This window comes from Tupaia chinensis, unplaced genomic scaffold, assembly GCF_000334495.1.
Source record: "Tupaia chinensis unplaced genomic scaffold, TupChi_1.0 Scaffold000355_1, whole genome shotgun sequence".
Lineage (NCBI taxonomy): Eukaryota > Metazoa > Chordata > Mammalia > Scandentia > Tupaiidae > Tupaia > Tupaia belangeri.
In genome coordinates, this window is record NW_006159850.1 from 15,592,641 (window position 1) to 15,610,761 (window position 18,121).

The 18,121-nt window shown below is 41.8% G+C and overlaps 1 protein-coding gene across 1 annotated transcript; it reads left to right on the forward strand.

The window, feature by feature from the left end:
- The first annotated feature begins 12,307 nt into the window (after window positions 1-12,307).
- Window positions 12,308-17,928, forward strand: LOC102492432 (haptoglobin). The gene is made up of 5 exons (XM_006152684.3): window positions 12,308-12,449; window positions 14,104-14,186; window positions 14,483-14,584; window positions 16,008-16,082; window positions 17,003-17,928. Exons 1-5 carry the CDS (start codon window positions 12,445-12,447, stop codon window positions 17,779-17,781), a joined length of 1,044 nt encoding a protein of 347 aa, XP_006152746.1. The 5' UTR covers window positions 12,308-12,444; the 3' UTR covers window positions 17,782-17,928.
- Window positions 17,929-18,121: the final 193 nt, after the last annotated feature.

Here is an 18,121-nt window from a genome sequence, read left to right on the forward strand (position 1 = left end):
CTACAGACAATACAATAGAACTCATGGAAATGTCAGATAAAGAATTTAGAATATTCATAGCGACAAAGCTAACAGAGATGCAAGAGAAAAGAGACAGTGAACTCCAGAAAAATGCAGGAGAAAAGAGATGAGTTCCAGGAGGTGAGGAAGTTCTTGCATGATCTGAAAGAGGAAATACACACCATAAAAAAGAATCAAGTGGAATTGTTAGAGATAAAGGCTGTAATACAGAAAATCAAAACTTATTCTTGAAAGTATTAAAACCAGATTAGATCATGCAGAAGATTGAATCTCAGATGTAGAAGACAGAACCTCTGACCTAGAAAAATTCACCAAAAATACTGAGAAAATAACCCCCAAAATGAGAATAATATATGAGCAATACCGGATACTATTAAACACCCAAACATCCAGATAATCGGTATCCCAGAAAGTGAAGAAACTAGTAAGGGCATTGATAATCTATTCCATGAAATCCTGGAAGAAACCTATCCAAACCTGGAGAGGCATTCATACATCAAGATCCCACATAGAATCAACCCAATAAATTCTCGAAGTCTCATCATAGCCAGGTTAGCCAATACCACAGACAGAGATAAGATACTAAAATTGGTGAGAGAAACATCAAGTTACTTTCAAAGGATATCCCAACAGGCTGACATCTGACCTCTCAACAGAAACAATGTAAGCAAGGACCAAGAATACTATTCCTGGCAAGATTATCCTTCATATGGGAAAAAAAGACAAAAACATTCTCCAACAAACAAAACCTGAAAGAATTTACTAACTCTAGACCAGTTCTCCAAGAAGTTCTGAAGGGAGTGGAAAACTAAAGTTAGACAAATAAGAGTACAAAAAACAACCAAGAAAATGGCCAACTTAATGGTAGGGACCAGTCTGGAAAGGTCAATAATAACATTGAATGTTAACTTCCAGTATTTAAACGGAAAGATTGGACCACAATAACACTGCAAATTCAGCAGAAGAGAGATTAATTACAGGAGACTGAACTGGTGAAATAGAATTTTATGACTTTTGACTAAAACATTACTGATTTTCTTCTATGCTTTGTTTTCTAGATTTAAGTATTTTTGTCTTTTTTTGAACTGCTGATAGGTTCATCTACCAAATGTTTAAATTGAATCCTAACCTTTTCCCTGACTTTAAGTCTTAAGCAAACTTCTCTTAACATTTTTTAATTTTGATCTATTTAAACTAAAACTTTTTCTTAAAATTAAAAAATGCATAAAAATACCTACTTAATGACTGCAGTAAATTATAATATAGCCCAGCTAAGTGCTACTTTATAGTATGTTCATTCTACTCACTAAGGTTTATTCCTAAAGTCAGATATGTGTTCATAGATATGTATGTATCAGCTGCATTTGCTACTGAAAATATTTAGATTAATTAAGACCTTCTGTGACTCAATAAAATGTGTGTGGAGGGAAAAAGACATGGAAAGCAACTGTAGATACCAGAGACAGTGTGGGAGGAGGGTAGGAAATGGCAGAAGGTAAAAGGTAGGGAATCAAGGGGGGGAAGAAAGAAGCAAAATATATAAGAAACAAGAAATGGAAAATTATTTGACAATAACATGTATGGTAATAGCCATGATTGAGCCAATATACAGAGTATTCTGGATGGAAAATCTTATTTTGTATCCTGTAATGATGTAAAGGGAATAAATAAATAAATTTAACAAAAAACCCTATTGTGAGTCCTGTTTTTTTGGCTCATGGTAGAAGTAAACTTACTATTTTTAAAATGTTTGCCATAGAGCCCAGGCACTCTCTAGAGACAGACAGACAGAGATAGAAAGAGAAAATGAGAAAGCAACCCTCCCCCGGGGAAATGGCCACATAATCCCTTCTCCTCTAGTCTCCTCTTGGGATTTTGGGCACACATGTACACACACCTGGAGTTGGCTATGTGGGATCCAGGACCTTAACCACGATGCCACCTGCTGGCCTAGAAAGAAAGAAATTTGAAGACAAGCCAAGCCAGGTTGAGGTCTACTATAATGCTGTATTTGCCTGGAAGAGAGATATTATCTACTTTCTACTTGGCTAAGACATGTTTCAGGCTTTCACTTTCCTTCAGGTGCAGATCTCTGGTGCCAGCACACCATGTGAATGTGCTTGGGTTATCAAGTTCCCTGCCCTCTAGTCTTGGCACTTGGAAAATTTCTGTAAGAACCAAGTGGTTATACATGAGGGAAATGAAGTTGATGTGACTCATCGTATACAGGAGGACACCAGGAGACAGGGCTTGGAAGTGTGTGTATGGGGGCAGAGCAGGAAAGCTCTGGAATTGGCACATGGTGGGTTTATGAAATACCTGGGCAGCCACACGGCGAGGCTCCAAAGGGCAGGCCCCCAGGTGAGGAAACTTGGTAAACATTTGTACTCTCTGTATTCCTGCTTGCCACGGAGACATTGTTCTGACTGCAAAAACTCCATTTGGAGAGCGTCCCTCAAGAAACAAAAAGAGTTACGGTGTGCCAAGGTGATCTGCTGTGTACCTGCTGCCTTGTTAACCACTTGACTTGATGGGTCCAGGAACAAGGTTGTGCCTAGAGGCTCAGAATACTTCCTTCCTTTCTTTTAATTTTCTTAGATTTTGAAGGTTTTTGCCATGCACTTGCCCGAGACAGACAATGAGAGGGAAAGTAAGAAATTGCCCCCTGGGGGGATGGTCACATTACAACCCCTTCTCCTCCATTCTCCTCCTTGGATTTAGGGCATGCACATACATGTGGCCTGTGTGAATTTCAAGCCTCTAGGTCTGGAATTCAAACCTCTGTCAGCCACGAGGGAGTGTAGTGCCTTAACCACTGTGCCACCTGCTGGTCCCCAGAATGTTTCCTTTCTACCTCAGCACATGGAAGACACTGTTTCCAGTAGTAACCTGGACACACCATTTCAGTCCCTGGTTACTTGAAAAGTCTTGTTTATTCTTTGGGATATTGAACATGTAGTTCTTTTTTTTTTAATTATTTATTTTTAATTTTATTTATTTTAATTTGACCAAAGAGAGAGAGAGAGAAAGTAAGAAAGCAAGCCACCAAGTTCAGGACACGAACCATGGTTGGCCATGTGGGAGTGTCCAGCACTTTAACCACCACGCCACCTGCTGGTCCCGAACGTGTAGTTCTTAATGGAGCTAGTGACATCTTCCTACCTCAGCAGAGTAAAAGCATAGATCCTGAGTCTGGAGACCTAAAAGAAACTGAGTTTTTCAGCATATCTTGTCTCTCCAAAGAGACAAATATAAACTTAACTGGCCACGGGACCAGAAGATGGCATACTGGTTATGTTGCTGAACTCTCACATAGTCAACTGCAATTCAAGTCCTGGACCCAGCAGTTTAAAAAACTCATGCAGGGTGTATGTGAGTCCATGCCCAAAATCTCAAGAAAAGAATAGAAGAGAAGGGACTGTGGTGTGGCCATTTCCCCAGGGGGTGATTTCTTGCTCTCTCTCTGGCAAGTGCACGTGCCCTATAGCAAAAATCTCTCTAAATAAATAAATAAGAATAAACGTAACTGGCCAGAATCTGGTGGATCACACCCCACAACAGAGGAAGCAGTCCAGTGCTAAAGAAGTGTAAAGGGGATTCACTTTGAAGTTTAACAAGTGTATTCAAGTCCTTGACTTCTTGGAACAACTGCTCAAAAGCACAGTCCCATTTTAATGCCATTCCTTCTAGAGAGATCTAGAAGGGGCAGAAGGTAAGTGGGTGATTCAACTCCTGCCCACACCTGGCTGGCACCCAGGGGATTCTGTGGCTCACATGCTTTGTCAGGCAGTTTCCTTGGTCTATTTCCTAATGTGTCCTCAGCCACAGCCTAGGTGCCACGTGGTCTCTGCCTGCTCCTTACAGGCTCCCAAGGCCTACACAGGGGGCTCATGCTTGGAAAGAGGCTCCTTCAGCTTTGGGTATGGAGACCTTAGGGTTCTTCCTTATCCCTCTTTGTTGGGTATCACTGTTTGGTCACAGTTGTAATCTGATTCACAAGGTTCTTTCTCCTACTGCCCCCACTTTGAAAGTTTATTTCTTCCATGAAAAGAAAGAGAAAGAGAGGGAAAGCAGCATCCCAGCAGGATCTTCACCCCATGACTGGCCTCAAGTCTCAGTAGGCATATATGCAAGCACTGTGTGTACTCAGGGAGGTCTCAGGACAAGAGCCCAAGAACTTTCCCATGTGGGTCCAGGTGTGTTGCCACTGAGCCACAATTGGCTCTAATACACAGGTCTCTCAACTGGCTTCAATAGTCACTTATTACTGATACCCTTAGCCTGTCTAGTGTAGTTAGGCAGCAAGGTTGTGATCTCTTCCAGGTAAGCAATGCTTTAACCAAGCAAATGCCTTGTCTCTAGTTGACTCTCTTTAAAATTAAATTAATTTATTTAATTTTATTTATTATTATTATTTTAATTTGCTACAGGGCATGTGTGTGTGTATGTGTGTGTGTGTGTGTGTGTGTGTGTGTGAGAGAGAGAGAGAGAGAGAGAGAGAGGAGAGAGAGAGAGAGAGAGAGAGAAAGTGAGAAAGCATGGTCGGCCATGTAGGAGTCCAGTACCTTAACCACCACACCTAAGACCCCAGGAGAAGGATGGAGGAGAAGGGATTGTGGCATGGCCATCCCACCACTTTCTGTCTCCTTGTCTCTTCAGTGAGCGCATGCACCCTATGGCAAAAATCTTTCTCTTAAAAACAGAAGTGAATGGTGAGAGACCAGCAGGTGGCATGGAAGTTAAGGTGGCTGGATTCCACATAGCTGGCTGCAGTTCCAAGTCCCAGACCCAGTGGCTTGAAAATCAAGCCAGGTGCATGTGTGTACCCCAAAACCCAAGATAACAATGGAGGAGAAAGGACTGTGATGTGGCTTCCCTCCTGAGGGGTAGGTATTTCTCACTTTCCCTCACTCTGTCTTTCTTTGTCTCTCTCTGGCAAGTGAGTGTGCCCTATGGCAAAAACCTAAAGAGAAAAAAAAAAGAAGAAAAAACTACCAGTAACATATTATACTTAAGTATTTTCAATGTTTTCTCCTATCCCAAATTTCATAATAAAAAAAGGATGTTCACCCCCACTTTAATTATCATTGTAATGAAAATTCTAGATAGTACAGTAAGGTGAAAAAAAAAAAAGAAATAAAAGGTATATAGATTAGAAAAGAAAAAAATTTAAGTTTATTGCAGAGGATATAATTGTAGCTGACAAATTTAGAACATTGATCAAACTGTTAGATGTAATTAGTGAATTTACTAAGGTTGCTAGATATAAGATCAATATACAAAAATCCATTGTACTTTCTTATACTAATAACACTTGGCACATTAAATAAAGATATGAATTACGAGAACATAAAGTAAAATATTTAAATCTAATGAAAGGGTTATAAGAGATCTATATTAAAATACACAAGTCATTGAAATGAAAGGTAACCTAAATAAATGATAAAATAAATTATGTTCATAGATTAGAGGACTCAATACTGTTCAGTCAATTCTCCCCAAATTCACCTAGAGATTTAATATAACCCTAAACAAAATCTCAGTAGGCAATTTTGTAACAATTGGAAAGCTGATTCTAAAATTCACATGAACTATAAAGAACCTAGAATTGTCAGTACCAACTTGAGGAAGAACAATCAGTTTGGAACATTTAATACCTGATAGCAAGATTTACCAAAAATTCCCAGTTGTTAACACAATATGGCACTGGTTCAAGATTAGGCAAATAGACTTTGGGACAGAATCCAGAATCCAGAAAGAGACCAATATATACTCATATATGCTTACCTGATTTAATAACAGTATCGCTGAAGTTCAGGAACAAAGGACAGTCATTTTGGCAAATACTGGATTATTATATATCTGTATGGAAAAAAATGAACTTTCACCTCACATCAAACACAAACTTTAATTCCAAATAGATTATAGACCTATATTTAAAAGGTAAAATAATAATGGAGCCAGCAGGTGGCATGGCGGTTAAGGCAACTAACTCCCACATAGCTGATTGTGGTTCAAGTCCTGAATCTGGCAGCTTGCTTTCTCACTTTCCTTTTCTCTCTTGGTCTCTCTCTGGTCAAATAAATAAATAAATAAATAAATAAATAAATAAATAAATAAATAAATAAATGGCAGTGAATAAAATGAAATAATTTTTTGAGAGGTTTTTGCTATAGGGGGCGTGAGCTCGCCAGACAGAGAGAGACAGAGAGACAGAAAGCGAGAAATCACTCCCCAGGGGGGGATGGCCATGCCACAGTCCCTTCTCCTCCGTTCTCCTCCCGGGATCTTGGGCACACACGCACATGCGCCTGGCGTGAGTTTTAAGCCACCGGGTCCAGGACGCAAACAGTGGTCGACTTTGTGGGAGTCCAGCAACATAGCCATTATGCCAACTGCTGGTCCCAAAATGAAATAATTTAAAAAAGTAAAACAATAAGCTTCTAGCATAAAACAGAGAATATTGGTATGACCAATAGGCATAGATTAGATTTCATTTTTTTCCTTTTCCTTTTAGAGATTTTTGTTATAGGGTGTGTGTGCTCACTGAAGAGACAGAGAGACAGAAAGTAAGAAATCACCCCCTGGTAAGGTGGCCATGCCACAATCCCTTCTTTTCCATTCTCCTCTTGGGATTTTGGGCATGCACATACATGCGTCTGGTCTGAGTTTAAGCCGCCAGGTCCAGGATTTGAACTGCAGTCAAATACATGGGAGTCCAGCGACGTAACTATTTATGTCATCTGCTGGTCCCAATTTCTTTTCTTTTCTTTTTTAAATTAAAAACATGTTTTTATTTGTCAGAAGGTGGGTGGTTCACCAGAAAGAGAGAGAAAAAAGAGTGATAAAACACCCTTTACCAGGGTACAGACATGTTGCAGTTCCTTCTCCATTTTTCCATCCAGTTGAGACTTTGGGCATGTACACACTCATGTCCAGCATGTTTATCAAGCTGCTACGGCCAGGATTTAAACCCTGAGTCCTGTGTGGGATCTTTCTGCCTTAACCACCAGGCTACAGAGCCAGCCTAGCAAAATTTCTTTATTAGGACACAGGAAGTACTAACCATAAAATTTTTAAAACATGGAAAGAAAAGCAAGCAAGAAAGAAAAAGAAAAGAAAAATGGATAAATTAGCACTTAGAAAAATTAAGAACTTCTGTACTGTTCATCAAAATACACAAGAGAGTGAAAAGAAAAGGCGTAGAATGGAAGATGTTTGGGATACATTTATACAACAAAAGACTATTCTTCAGAATATGTATTTTAAAAAGCTACAAATCGGTAGGGAAAAGACATTTCATAAAGAGGATATCCATATGGACCAATGAGAATATAAAGAGTGCTTTACAATATCTGATATTGATAAAATGCAAAATAAAGCCATTATTATATTTTGCAACATATATAACAGAATGGCTAAACTTAGAGTATTGACACAGATATGGAGCAGGAAGAAGTCTGGCATATTGCTGGTGGGGGGGTATATATTGGAAAACTGGTGGAGTCTATTAAAGCTAAATATCTTTCTATCTTTTGACTATTTATTTATTTATTTATTTATAGGTTTTTGCTATTGGGCACATGTGCCCACATTGAGAGAGAGAGACAGACAGACAGTGAGAGGGAAAGTGAGAAATTGCCACTCAGGGAGATGGCCCTTCTTTCTCATTCTCCTTTTGAGATCTTGGGGACACATACACACCCATGGCATGATTTTCAAGCCATTGGGTCTGGGATTCTAACCACAGTCGGCCATGTGGGTGTCTAGCAATGTAACTACTTTGCCATCTGCTGGCCCCAACAATGTATTTACCCAAGAGAAAAGTGTGTATCCATCAAAAGATGTGCACAAGAATATTCATAGCTGGTTGATTTTTTTTTTTTGGAGAGGATTTTTTTTATTTTCCACTATAGGGCGCGTGTGCTTGTCAGACAGACAGAGAGAGACATAGAGACAGAAAGCAAGAAATCGCCCCCTAAGAGGGATGGTCACGCTGCAATCCCTTCTCCTCCATTCTCCTCTTGGGATCTTGGGCACGCATGCACACGTGCCCGGCGTGAGTTTTAAGCCACTGGGTCCGGGACGCGAACCATGGCTCAGTGGACCGGGACGCGAACCATGGTTGACTACATGAGAGTCCAGTTACAAAGCCATTACGCTAACTGCTGGTTCCTGTGGCCCCTATTTTTAAAAAGATAAAGCGCAATAATGTAATGTACATTCATGAACCTACCACCCAGCCCAAAAGCTGGATTGTTAACAATTTATTTACATTTATATTTTCCAATGTAGTTTTTGCTTTTGCTTTCCTCTTGCAAACACAAAATGTAAAATGTTTCTTTTAATAACATTTTATGTTTTGTGTTTTCTACTATGCTAAAAGATTTTAAAATGTTTTTGTTTGGTATCTATTCCTTTTTTGTTTTGGAATAATTTTTATTTTTTATTTTAAAAAATGTGCTACAGGGGAGAGGAGAAGAGAGGAGAGGAGAGGAGAGGAGAGACAGGGAAAGCAAGCTACCAGGTCCAGGAGAGAGAGAAAGAGAAAGTGAGAAAGCAAGCTGCCAGGTCCAGGACTTTAACTGTGGTCAGACATGTGGGAGTCCAGTGCCTTAACCACCACCCCACCTGCTGGCTTCGGTATCTATTCATATATAATATATTACCGAGTTCTGCTTGCTTTTTTTGGGCTTCATTAAAAATAAGTTTTAATTTATTTCTTAAATTTTAATGTGATAAAATATAGATAAAAGAATTTGCAAGTTTCACCACTCTTAAGTGTATGGTTCAGAAGCATCACTTGTATTAGCTATGTTGAGCAACCATCACTACTATCTGTTTCTAAAACTTTTCATCACCCTGAACAGAAACTCTGTACCTATTGGGCAATAACTTCCCATTCTTCCTCCCCCAAGCTCCTGGCAACCTCTAATCTACTTTCTGTCTCTAAATTTGTCTATTATAGATATTTCATTGAGTGTTTTTGAGGGTTAACCACTTTTAGCGTGTATTGACTTTGTTCCTTTTTATAGGTGAATGATAATCTATTGTGTATATAGACCATATTCTATTTACCTCTTCAGCTGCTAAAGGACACTCAACGGGGGCACTGGCAGGTGGCCTGGTGGTTAAAGCGCTGGATTCCCACATGGCTGACTACAGTTTGAGTTCTGAACCTGGTGGACTGCTTTCCCACTTTCCCTCCCTCTCTCATCAAAATTAAAAGTAATAATAATGAATAAACAATTCTTTAAAAAACTAAATAAATGGACACTTAGATGGTTTCCACCTTTTGGCTACTGTGAATATGCTGCAATGAATGTTGATGTACACGTTTCTTTTAGTCCATGACTAAAATTCTTTTGAGTATATACCTAAAGTAGGATTGCTGGGTCATATTAGTTGTTTTGAGGAACAAACTGTTTTCCACATTCCCACCAGCAATGTATGAGAGTTCTAATTTCTTCATATCCTTGCCAAAACGTTTTGTATCACTTTTTTTGTTGTTTGTTTTTTGTTGTTGTTGTTTTTTCTTTTCTTTTCTTTTTGGAGAGGCTTTTTTTTGCTATAGGGCACATGCACTCACCAGAAAGAGAGACAGAGACAGAAAGTGAGAAATCACCCCCCAGGGGGGATGGCCATGCCACAATACCTTCTCCTCCATTCTCTTCTCAGGATCATGGGCATGCACACACACGTGCCTGGCATGAGTTTAAGCCATCTGGTCCAGGACTCGAACCATGGTCGACTACATGGGAGTGCAGAGACATAGCCATTACGCTAACTGCTGGTCCCTTGTATCACTCTTTTTTTAAAAAAAATTATTTTATTTAACTTTATTTATTTATTTTAATTTGACCAGAGAGGGACAGAGTGAGAGAGAGAGAGAAAGAGGGAAAGTGAGAAAGCAAGCAATCAGGTCCAGGACTTGAACTGCGGTCAGCCATGTGGGATTCCAGTGTTTTTAACCACCATGCCACCTGCTGGCCCCTCACTACTACTTTTTTTTTTTTTTTTTTTTTTAAGAAAAATATTTTTCTGTAGAGCATGTGCACTCACCAGAGAGACAGAGAGATAGAAAACAAGAATTTATCCCATGGGATTGAGGAGGCAGGGTGGCCACACTGCAATCCTTTCTCTTGCATCCTCCTCTCAGGATCTTGGGCATGCATGCATACATACCCAGCATAAGTTTTAAGCCAACAGGTCTGGGACTCGAACTGCAGTCAACTACATGGGAGTCCAGAGACATATCCATTACTCCATGTGCTGGTCCCTTGTATCACTTTTTTAAAAATTACAGACATCCTAGTAGGTATAAAATGGTGTATCGTCATGGTTTTAATCTGTGTTTCCCTTTTGACATCTTCCCTGTTGAGAACCTTTTCATGTACTTTTGGGCCATTAACTTAACTTCTTTGGTGACACATCTTTTCCTCATATTTTAATTGGGTTAAATAAGAAATATTTTAATGTAAGAGATCTTTATAAATATTCTGGATATTAAACTTTTTTTTTTTTTAAAGAGAGATTCTTGCTATAGGGTGCCTGTGTTCGCTGGGGAGATAGAGACAGAAAGCAAGAAATCACCTCCTGTGGGAATGGCCATGCTGCAATCCCTTCTCCTCCATTCTCCTTTTGGGAGTTTGGGCACACACACATGCATCTGGTGTAAGTTTTAAGGTGCTGGGCCTGGGAAGTGAACTGTTGACTATGTGGGAGTCCAGCAACATAGCCATTACACCATATGCTGGTCACAAACTTTTTTTTTTAAAGTTATTTCTGCTGTAGGGTGAATGAGCCTCATGAAAGAGACAGCTAGACAAAGTGAGAAATCACACTCTTGGGGTGGGGGGATGGCCATGCCACAATCCCTTCCCCTCTATTCTCTCAGGATTTTGGGCATGTACACACACATACCTTGTATTTTAAGCTGCTGGGTCTGGGACTTGAACTGTGCAATTGGCCATGTAGGATCAGCTGCCTTAACCTCCATGTCATCTGCTGGCCTGCATATTAAACCTTTAATAGATACATGATTTGCCAATATATTTCCTCCCGTTCTGTATTCTCTTAACTTTGATGTTGTCCTTTGATGCACAAAAGTTAATACTGATGAAGGGCAATATATCTATTTTTTACTTTTATTGCTTGTGATTTTGGTGTCATAGCTAAGAATCCATTAACATATTCTACTTGTTTTTTTTTTTTTCAGCTCTATACAAGTGGTATCATTCTGAATGTAACCTTTCTACAACTTGAAGTTTTCCTTCAAAATTATGTTTGTAGAATTATCCACTTCTTTTATTGTTCATTCCTTTTCATGGCTGTATAATTTTTCATATAATTTACCCATTCTTCTACTGATGGACACTTGTGTTATTTCCAGTTATTTTTCTATTATATCAGTGCCACCTTGAATATCCAAAGTGATTCTTTTGAACACTTTAAGAACCATTAACCTTTTTCTTAATGAGTAAAGCAATATATATATATATACATATATATATATATACCCCATGGGGGATGGCCATGCCACAATCCCTTCTCCTCCATTCTCCTCTCGGGATCTTGGGCACGTACGCACATGCGCCTGGCGTGAGTTTTAGGCCTTCGGGTCCAGGACGTGAACTGCGGTCGACTATGAGGGAGTTCCAGCGACATAGTCATTACGCTAACTGCTGGTCCCAAGTAAAGCAATATTTTATTGACTGACTTGCCATTAAAATTCAATTGAGGGGCCAGCAATTGGCATAATGGCTGTTGCTGGACTCCCATGTAGTTGACCACAGTTTGAGTCTTGGACCTGGTGGCTTAAACTCATGCCGGGCTTGTGTGTATGAATGCCCAAGATAAGAATGGAGAAGAAGGGATTGCAGAATGGCCATTCCCCCTTGAGGGTGATTTCTTGCTTTCTGTCTCTCTGTCTCTCTCTGTATTTTTGGTGAGCACATGCGCCCTATAGCAAAAACCTCTCTCAAAAAAAGAAAAAAAGATATTGCTTTAGAGCCCCATCTAAGGTAGGTTGCAGGGATGTCTATAAAGTGGTTTGAAATAACTCACATAAAAGTCTTTTTTTGTGTTGAAAACCCTCCAACATAAAGAGACAGATTGATATCCTGCCTAGTTGCTGATTTCGAAAAACACTCTGTCAGGTACATGGAGTCATGAAGCTGCCAAGTTTCTTCAGGTTTTATGAAAACACCATGAGAAAATCAAGCATGAAGCAAGAGCTCAGCTACTAAGAGAAGTGTTTGTGGTTTTTCTTTACTGGAATATGCCAGTGACCTTAACAAGGACAAGTTGTGTAGACACAGGAATTTCAAAATCAAGAGGGGGGCTGGGTGAGATAGTGGAGGCATAAAAGGACCAGCAGGTGACCCCACAGCACTGCACTTCCAGAGGCAAGAAGGACCAAAGATGAGGTGAGTACAAAGCCGTCTCTCCCCATTTTCTCTTTTTAAAATTTCGTCCTTCTTTGCCTACATCGTTATATAAGAGGCCTACAGGAAAGGTGTAGAAACTAACAAAGAAACAGGGCAAATGGACTAAGGTGTAATGAACGAAAGGTGTGTTAAGTTCTATCCTTTTCTGCGTCTATAAGGCAGTGTTACAGAGAGTGAAGTCTATCCCAGGAGGTGACTTACTCTAAGGAGCATTGTTTTCTTTGAGGTTACAAAGTTTTCATCTTCACAGGGAAGCCTAGCAGCTCCTGTGGCAGGATTCCTGGCATTTTGAATACATTAGCAGATTTTTTCCCTTTAAAAAATGTGTATGAGGGAACCAGCAGTTAGCGTAATGGCTATGTTGCCGGACTCCCACGTAGTCGACTGCGGTTCGTGTCCCGGACCCGGTGGCTTAAAACTCACGCTGGGCGTGTGTGCGTGTGTGCGTGTGTGCCCAAGATCCTGAGAGGAGAATGGAGGAGAAGGGATTGCGGCGTGGCCATCCCCTCTGGGAGATGATTTCTCGCTTTCTGTCTCTATGTCTGTCTGTCTGGCGAGCGCACGCGCCCTATAGCAAAAAAACCTCTCCAAAAAAAAAAAAAAAAGAAAAGAAAAGAAAAGAAAAATGTGTATGACAAAAGACAATTGAGTGATACAATTAGGGCACTTATTTTTGTTAAAATAAGACGACCTTTTGAAATGTTGGAATAATAAGACTAGAAGTGTAACATAACCAAGAAACTCCTGAATGGCTGACATCTGTCAGTGAGATGTTTTAACTGGCAAGTGTGGCCTGAGCCCTGATGCCCCTGGCCATAGGCATGCTCTCGGGAAGCCAGTTCTCTTCCAGTTAACCTTCTGGCATGTTGGGGTTTACCACTTCCTAAAAACAAATGATCATAGAATAATAGAAAGCACCATGTGTTTTAAATGATATATTTTAAAAATCACTAGGCCAGCCCTGGTGGTTATGTGGGAAACTGGATCCCACATAGCCGACTGCAGTTCGAATCCTGGCTCTGGTGGCTAGAAATACAAAGGCACACATGTGTGCATGCCTCAACTCCTTACAAGATGGTGTGATAGAGAAGTGCTGTGTAACACCCCCCTCCCCATAAGACTGTTTTTGTCCCTCTTCCTCTCTCTCTGGTGAGCATATGTATTGTCTGGCAACTTAAAATTCTTTTTATTATGGATAATTTTAAAAAGTGGAGAGAATAGTACAATAAGCCAGTTGCCATCTTTAAGCTATCTACATTTTATTAGTAGTATTTTTGTAGCCCCGTACATTAGAGGGGCCAGAGGGAGCTTCCTCTTTACAGGAGAGCTCACAAATGATTACCAACTTAATGTTTCCTGATCATGGCCAGAAGTGGCAGCCCACTTACCTATGTGCCTTCCTATCTGGGAGGTCACCTCTGAAGCTTATGCAGAATGTCCAGCAGTGCAGACCTTGCTGAAAGCTGGGTGTGTGGGAAGCTGTGAAGATGCGCATGTGGATAGGTGAGGAGGCCAGTACTTGGTCCTAGAACTTCCATCTTTCTTTCCTTTTCTGGTCACTTAATGGGCGAGGAGTACGCATGCTGTGAACAGAGAGACCGGCTCTGCATTAGTTCCCGTCTTCTCTCTGCAGGGCCCTGGGAGCTGTTGTCACCCTTCTGCTCTGGGGACAGCTTTTCTCTGTGGACGCTGGCAATGATGTCACGGATTTTGCAGGTTGGTCTTTGGGTTATGCAGGAGGTGCACATCTCCCTAGTGTCCCAGTAGGACCCTATCAGATATGCACTCTTTTTGAAAAGACCCATTTCCCCATCCTCATGCTAATGTCAGACCTTTCAATACCATGACCATCGTGGATCCTGCCAGAAATGAGGGGGCAGGGGACTGCCCTTGCCTTGGCTTCTATTTGGGTGGAAGGAGGCTGATGTACATAGCAGCTCCCTCTCATCTGACTTTTCATGGGTCTTGGAAAGAACTTCTGGACATTACCTCTTCTGTTCTCTTCTTTGCAGATGACAGCTGCCCAAAACCCCCCCAGATTGAAAATGGCTATGTGGAGCACTTGGTTCGCTATCAGTGTAAGAAATTCTATAGACTACGCACGGAGGGAGATGGTAAGACCTAGGAGTATCTCTGTGCTCTATACACCTGTTCTGACACTTCCAAGAAGAATGGGGCTGGGGTTATTGGAGCCAGGAGATTTAGATTCTAATAAGGGTTTTGTCACCAGTGAGTGGTTCTCTGGGCAAACTGATTTTTCTAAGCCTCAAGTTTTTCTCTATTGTTGAGAAAGCCAATGCCTTGTAGCCTGCATATCTGAGTGAGATCTGCATCTACAAAAGATGTGGTGGGGCTGGCTCCATGGCCTGGTGGTTCAGGAAGCTGGATCCCACATGGCTGACTGCCCAGTTTGAGTCCTGGACTCGGTGGCTTGAGAAACATGCTCTGTGTGTGTGTGTGTGTGTGTGTGTCTGTCTGTACACCTGTGTCTGTGTGCCCAAAATTCCAAAAGGAGGGTGACCATTCCCCATGGGGTGAGGATGCATTCTCTTCTCTCTCTGAAGTTTACATGTTCTCTAGTACCATAAAAAAGGGAGATGTGGTAAAAGAACAAACGATGATAACAGACAGCCCTTACCTAGTGAGTATCACACCCCTGGCACTGTTCTTAGCGCTTTGTATTTATCTGCTTTCCAAGTACTTGTGCACCCTTCTTAAGAGATACTATTTTGGGACCAGCAGTTAGTGTAATGGCTATGTCGCTGGACTCCCACGTAGTCGACTGCGGTTCGAGTCCCGGACCCGGTGGCTTAAACTTACGCCAGGCGCGTGTGCATGTGTGCATGCCCAAGACCCTGAGGAGAGAATGGAGGAGAAGGGACTGCGGCATGGCCATCCCCCCTGGGGGGTGATTTCTTGCTTTCTGTCTCTCTGTCTCTCTCTGTCTGTCTGGTGAGTGCATGTGCCCTATAGCAAAAGCCTCTCCAAAAAAAAAAATAAATAAAAGAATAAAAAAGAGATACTATTAATACTTTCATTTTTCTGAGGAGAAAACTGTGGCTCAAAGAGGTTGAGTTGCCAAAATTCAGGTTGCCTGTAAGAGGCAGTCAGGATTTTTAAAAATATACATTTCTTAAAGCATTATTTTATTTTTCATTATTATTTTTTAACTCACTATAGGGTGCACATGCTTACCGAGAGAGACAGAGAGAGAGTGGTAAAGTAAGAAAGCAAGCCACCAGTTTCGGGACAACATGCCTGTCCATGTTGAAGTCCAGCGCCTTAACCACTACGCCACCTGCTGGCCCCTAGACTTGGGATTTCAACTGCAATCCCGACCTGTACTGCCTGGCCATGACTTCCATGACCAGTTTGTCTCATGAGGCACCTGGCCTCCAGCTCAGTGATACTCCCCTTCCTCACCCCCTTTGCCTTCTCTCTTCTTGCTTTTTAATTCTTCTCTTTAAATACTGTCTCGTCCTACAGCAGGTCCACATTTGATCTCCCTTTTGGCTCATTTCTCTCCTTTTGTTTCAGGAGTGTACAGCTTAAACAGTGAGAAGCAATGGGTAAATAAGGCCACTGGAGAGAAACTTCCTGAATGTGAAGCAGGTGAGTGTGAGGGTTTGGAGCATGGGCAGCATCTAGGTGGAAATGTCCCAGAGGCAAAGCCCTCTGGTGGCTTCCTTTGTGCAACAAGAGCAGAGTTGGGGGTCGGGGTGAACTGCACCTGGTCAGGCAGAGACTTGAGCAATCAGGTGATGACCCCTGGGGTCACTAGGGGTTTCATTCATTTGGGCCTGAAGGGCCTGATTGAACCCACTGGCTGCACTGATCAGGGGATGCTGTGTATCGAGTGTCTGCCTAGACAGCCCTGGGTCAAAGGTAGTCAGCTCAAAGAAGAACAAGTCAAAGAAGGCCGTAACAAACTCAAGCCATGGAAGTATTTAGAAGCAGAAGGGTGGATCTCATTATTAGGAAGAGCTGTTGGTTGGCTCTTTAGCTTGGAACAATAGGACTTGACCTACCTTCTACTGCTATGGGTGGTGGTGGTGGGGGTTGCTGCCAAGCTCCCTTGTATTAACCACAACATCTGTCAAATCTGAGACCCAGCCAATGCTGCCATGGACCACTCTTTACTCAGAATGAATGGTTGCATCTCCTGGCCCTTCCAATGGGTATCAGGGGATTCTGGAAATTTCTTTGTTGTGATAAGTTATTTAAATGTACATACAGTCCGTCAACCAGGGTTTAAAAATTTCAGTATCACTTCTGAGTAAGGAAAGCAGAATATAAAACTGTGCTTTGTGACATAGGATTAATAATAATAATAATATCCTTTAAGCTGTAATTATTATATTGGAAATGAGGTGAGCAGGTGGTAGGGTCAACACATTTAAATATTTCTAGCTCTGGAAAAAAAAATGAACAGTGAAAAACTAAACAGCAGCCATAACCGATGCTTTTACCCTCTCCCAGTCCAGGAGAGTGTTTCACATTTCTGCTCATGAGTTTCTTACCCTCTTTGACAGTATGTGGAAAGCCTACGACTCCAGTGAAGCAGGTGCAGCGGATCCTGGGGGGATCACTGGTTGCCAAAGGCAGCTTTCCCTGGCAGGCAAAGATGATCTCCCGCCATAATCTCACCACGGGGGCCACACTCATCCATGAACAATGGCTCCTGACCACGGCTAAGAATCTCTTCCTGAATCACACAGAGAACGCGACAGCAAAAGACATTGCCCCAACTTTAAAACTCTACGTGGGGAAGGCACAGCTCGTGGAGATTGAGAAGGTGGTTTTCCACCCCAACTTCTCTGACATAGACATTGGACTCATCAAACTCAAACAGAAAGTGCCTATCACTGAGACAGTGATGCCCATTTGCCTGCCTTCCAAGAACTATGCAGAGGAGGGGCGCCTGGGATACGTGTCTGGTTGGGGGCGGAATGCCAACTTTAGGTTTACTGACCATCTGAAGTACGTCATGCTGCCTGTGGCTGACCAGGAAAAATGTGTGAAACATTACGAAGGCAGCACAGTGCCTGAAAAGAAGACACCGAAGAGCCCTGTAGGGGTACAGCCCATACTGAATGAGCACACTTTCTGTGCTGGCATGACCAAGTATCAGGAGGACACCTGCTATGGCGATGCTGGCAGTGCCTTTGCCATTCATGACCAGGAGCTGGACACCTGGTATGCGGCTGGGATTCTGAGCTTTGACAAGAGCTGTTCTGTGGCTGAGTACGGTGTGTACGTGAAGGTGCTCTCCCTAATAGACTGGATTACAAACATCATAGCCAGTAACTAAGATGAGGCTGGTTGGAAGCCCTTGCTCTAAAGCAAGACACTACCCGAGAAGAGGGAGAAGTGGATGGCATGGGTGGGGTAAGACCTAGCCTGAAGCTGATGGGTGCCTGCACTGCTGAGTCAACCAATAAAAAGTTCTTGACTCGTTTCTGTGCTGTTTAGTCTCAAGTCTTTCATGTGTTTTCATCCATCGTACAGGGATAGACAAGTGATAAAGAGTTCACCGGGACTGATAGGGAGATGTTGGTTAAAGAATATGAAATCAAAGTTAGATAAGACGAGTTAAGTTCTAGTGTTCTATAGCACAATAGGGTAGCTACAATTAACAGTTACTGAGTATC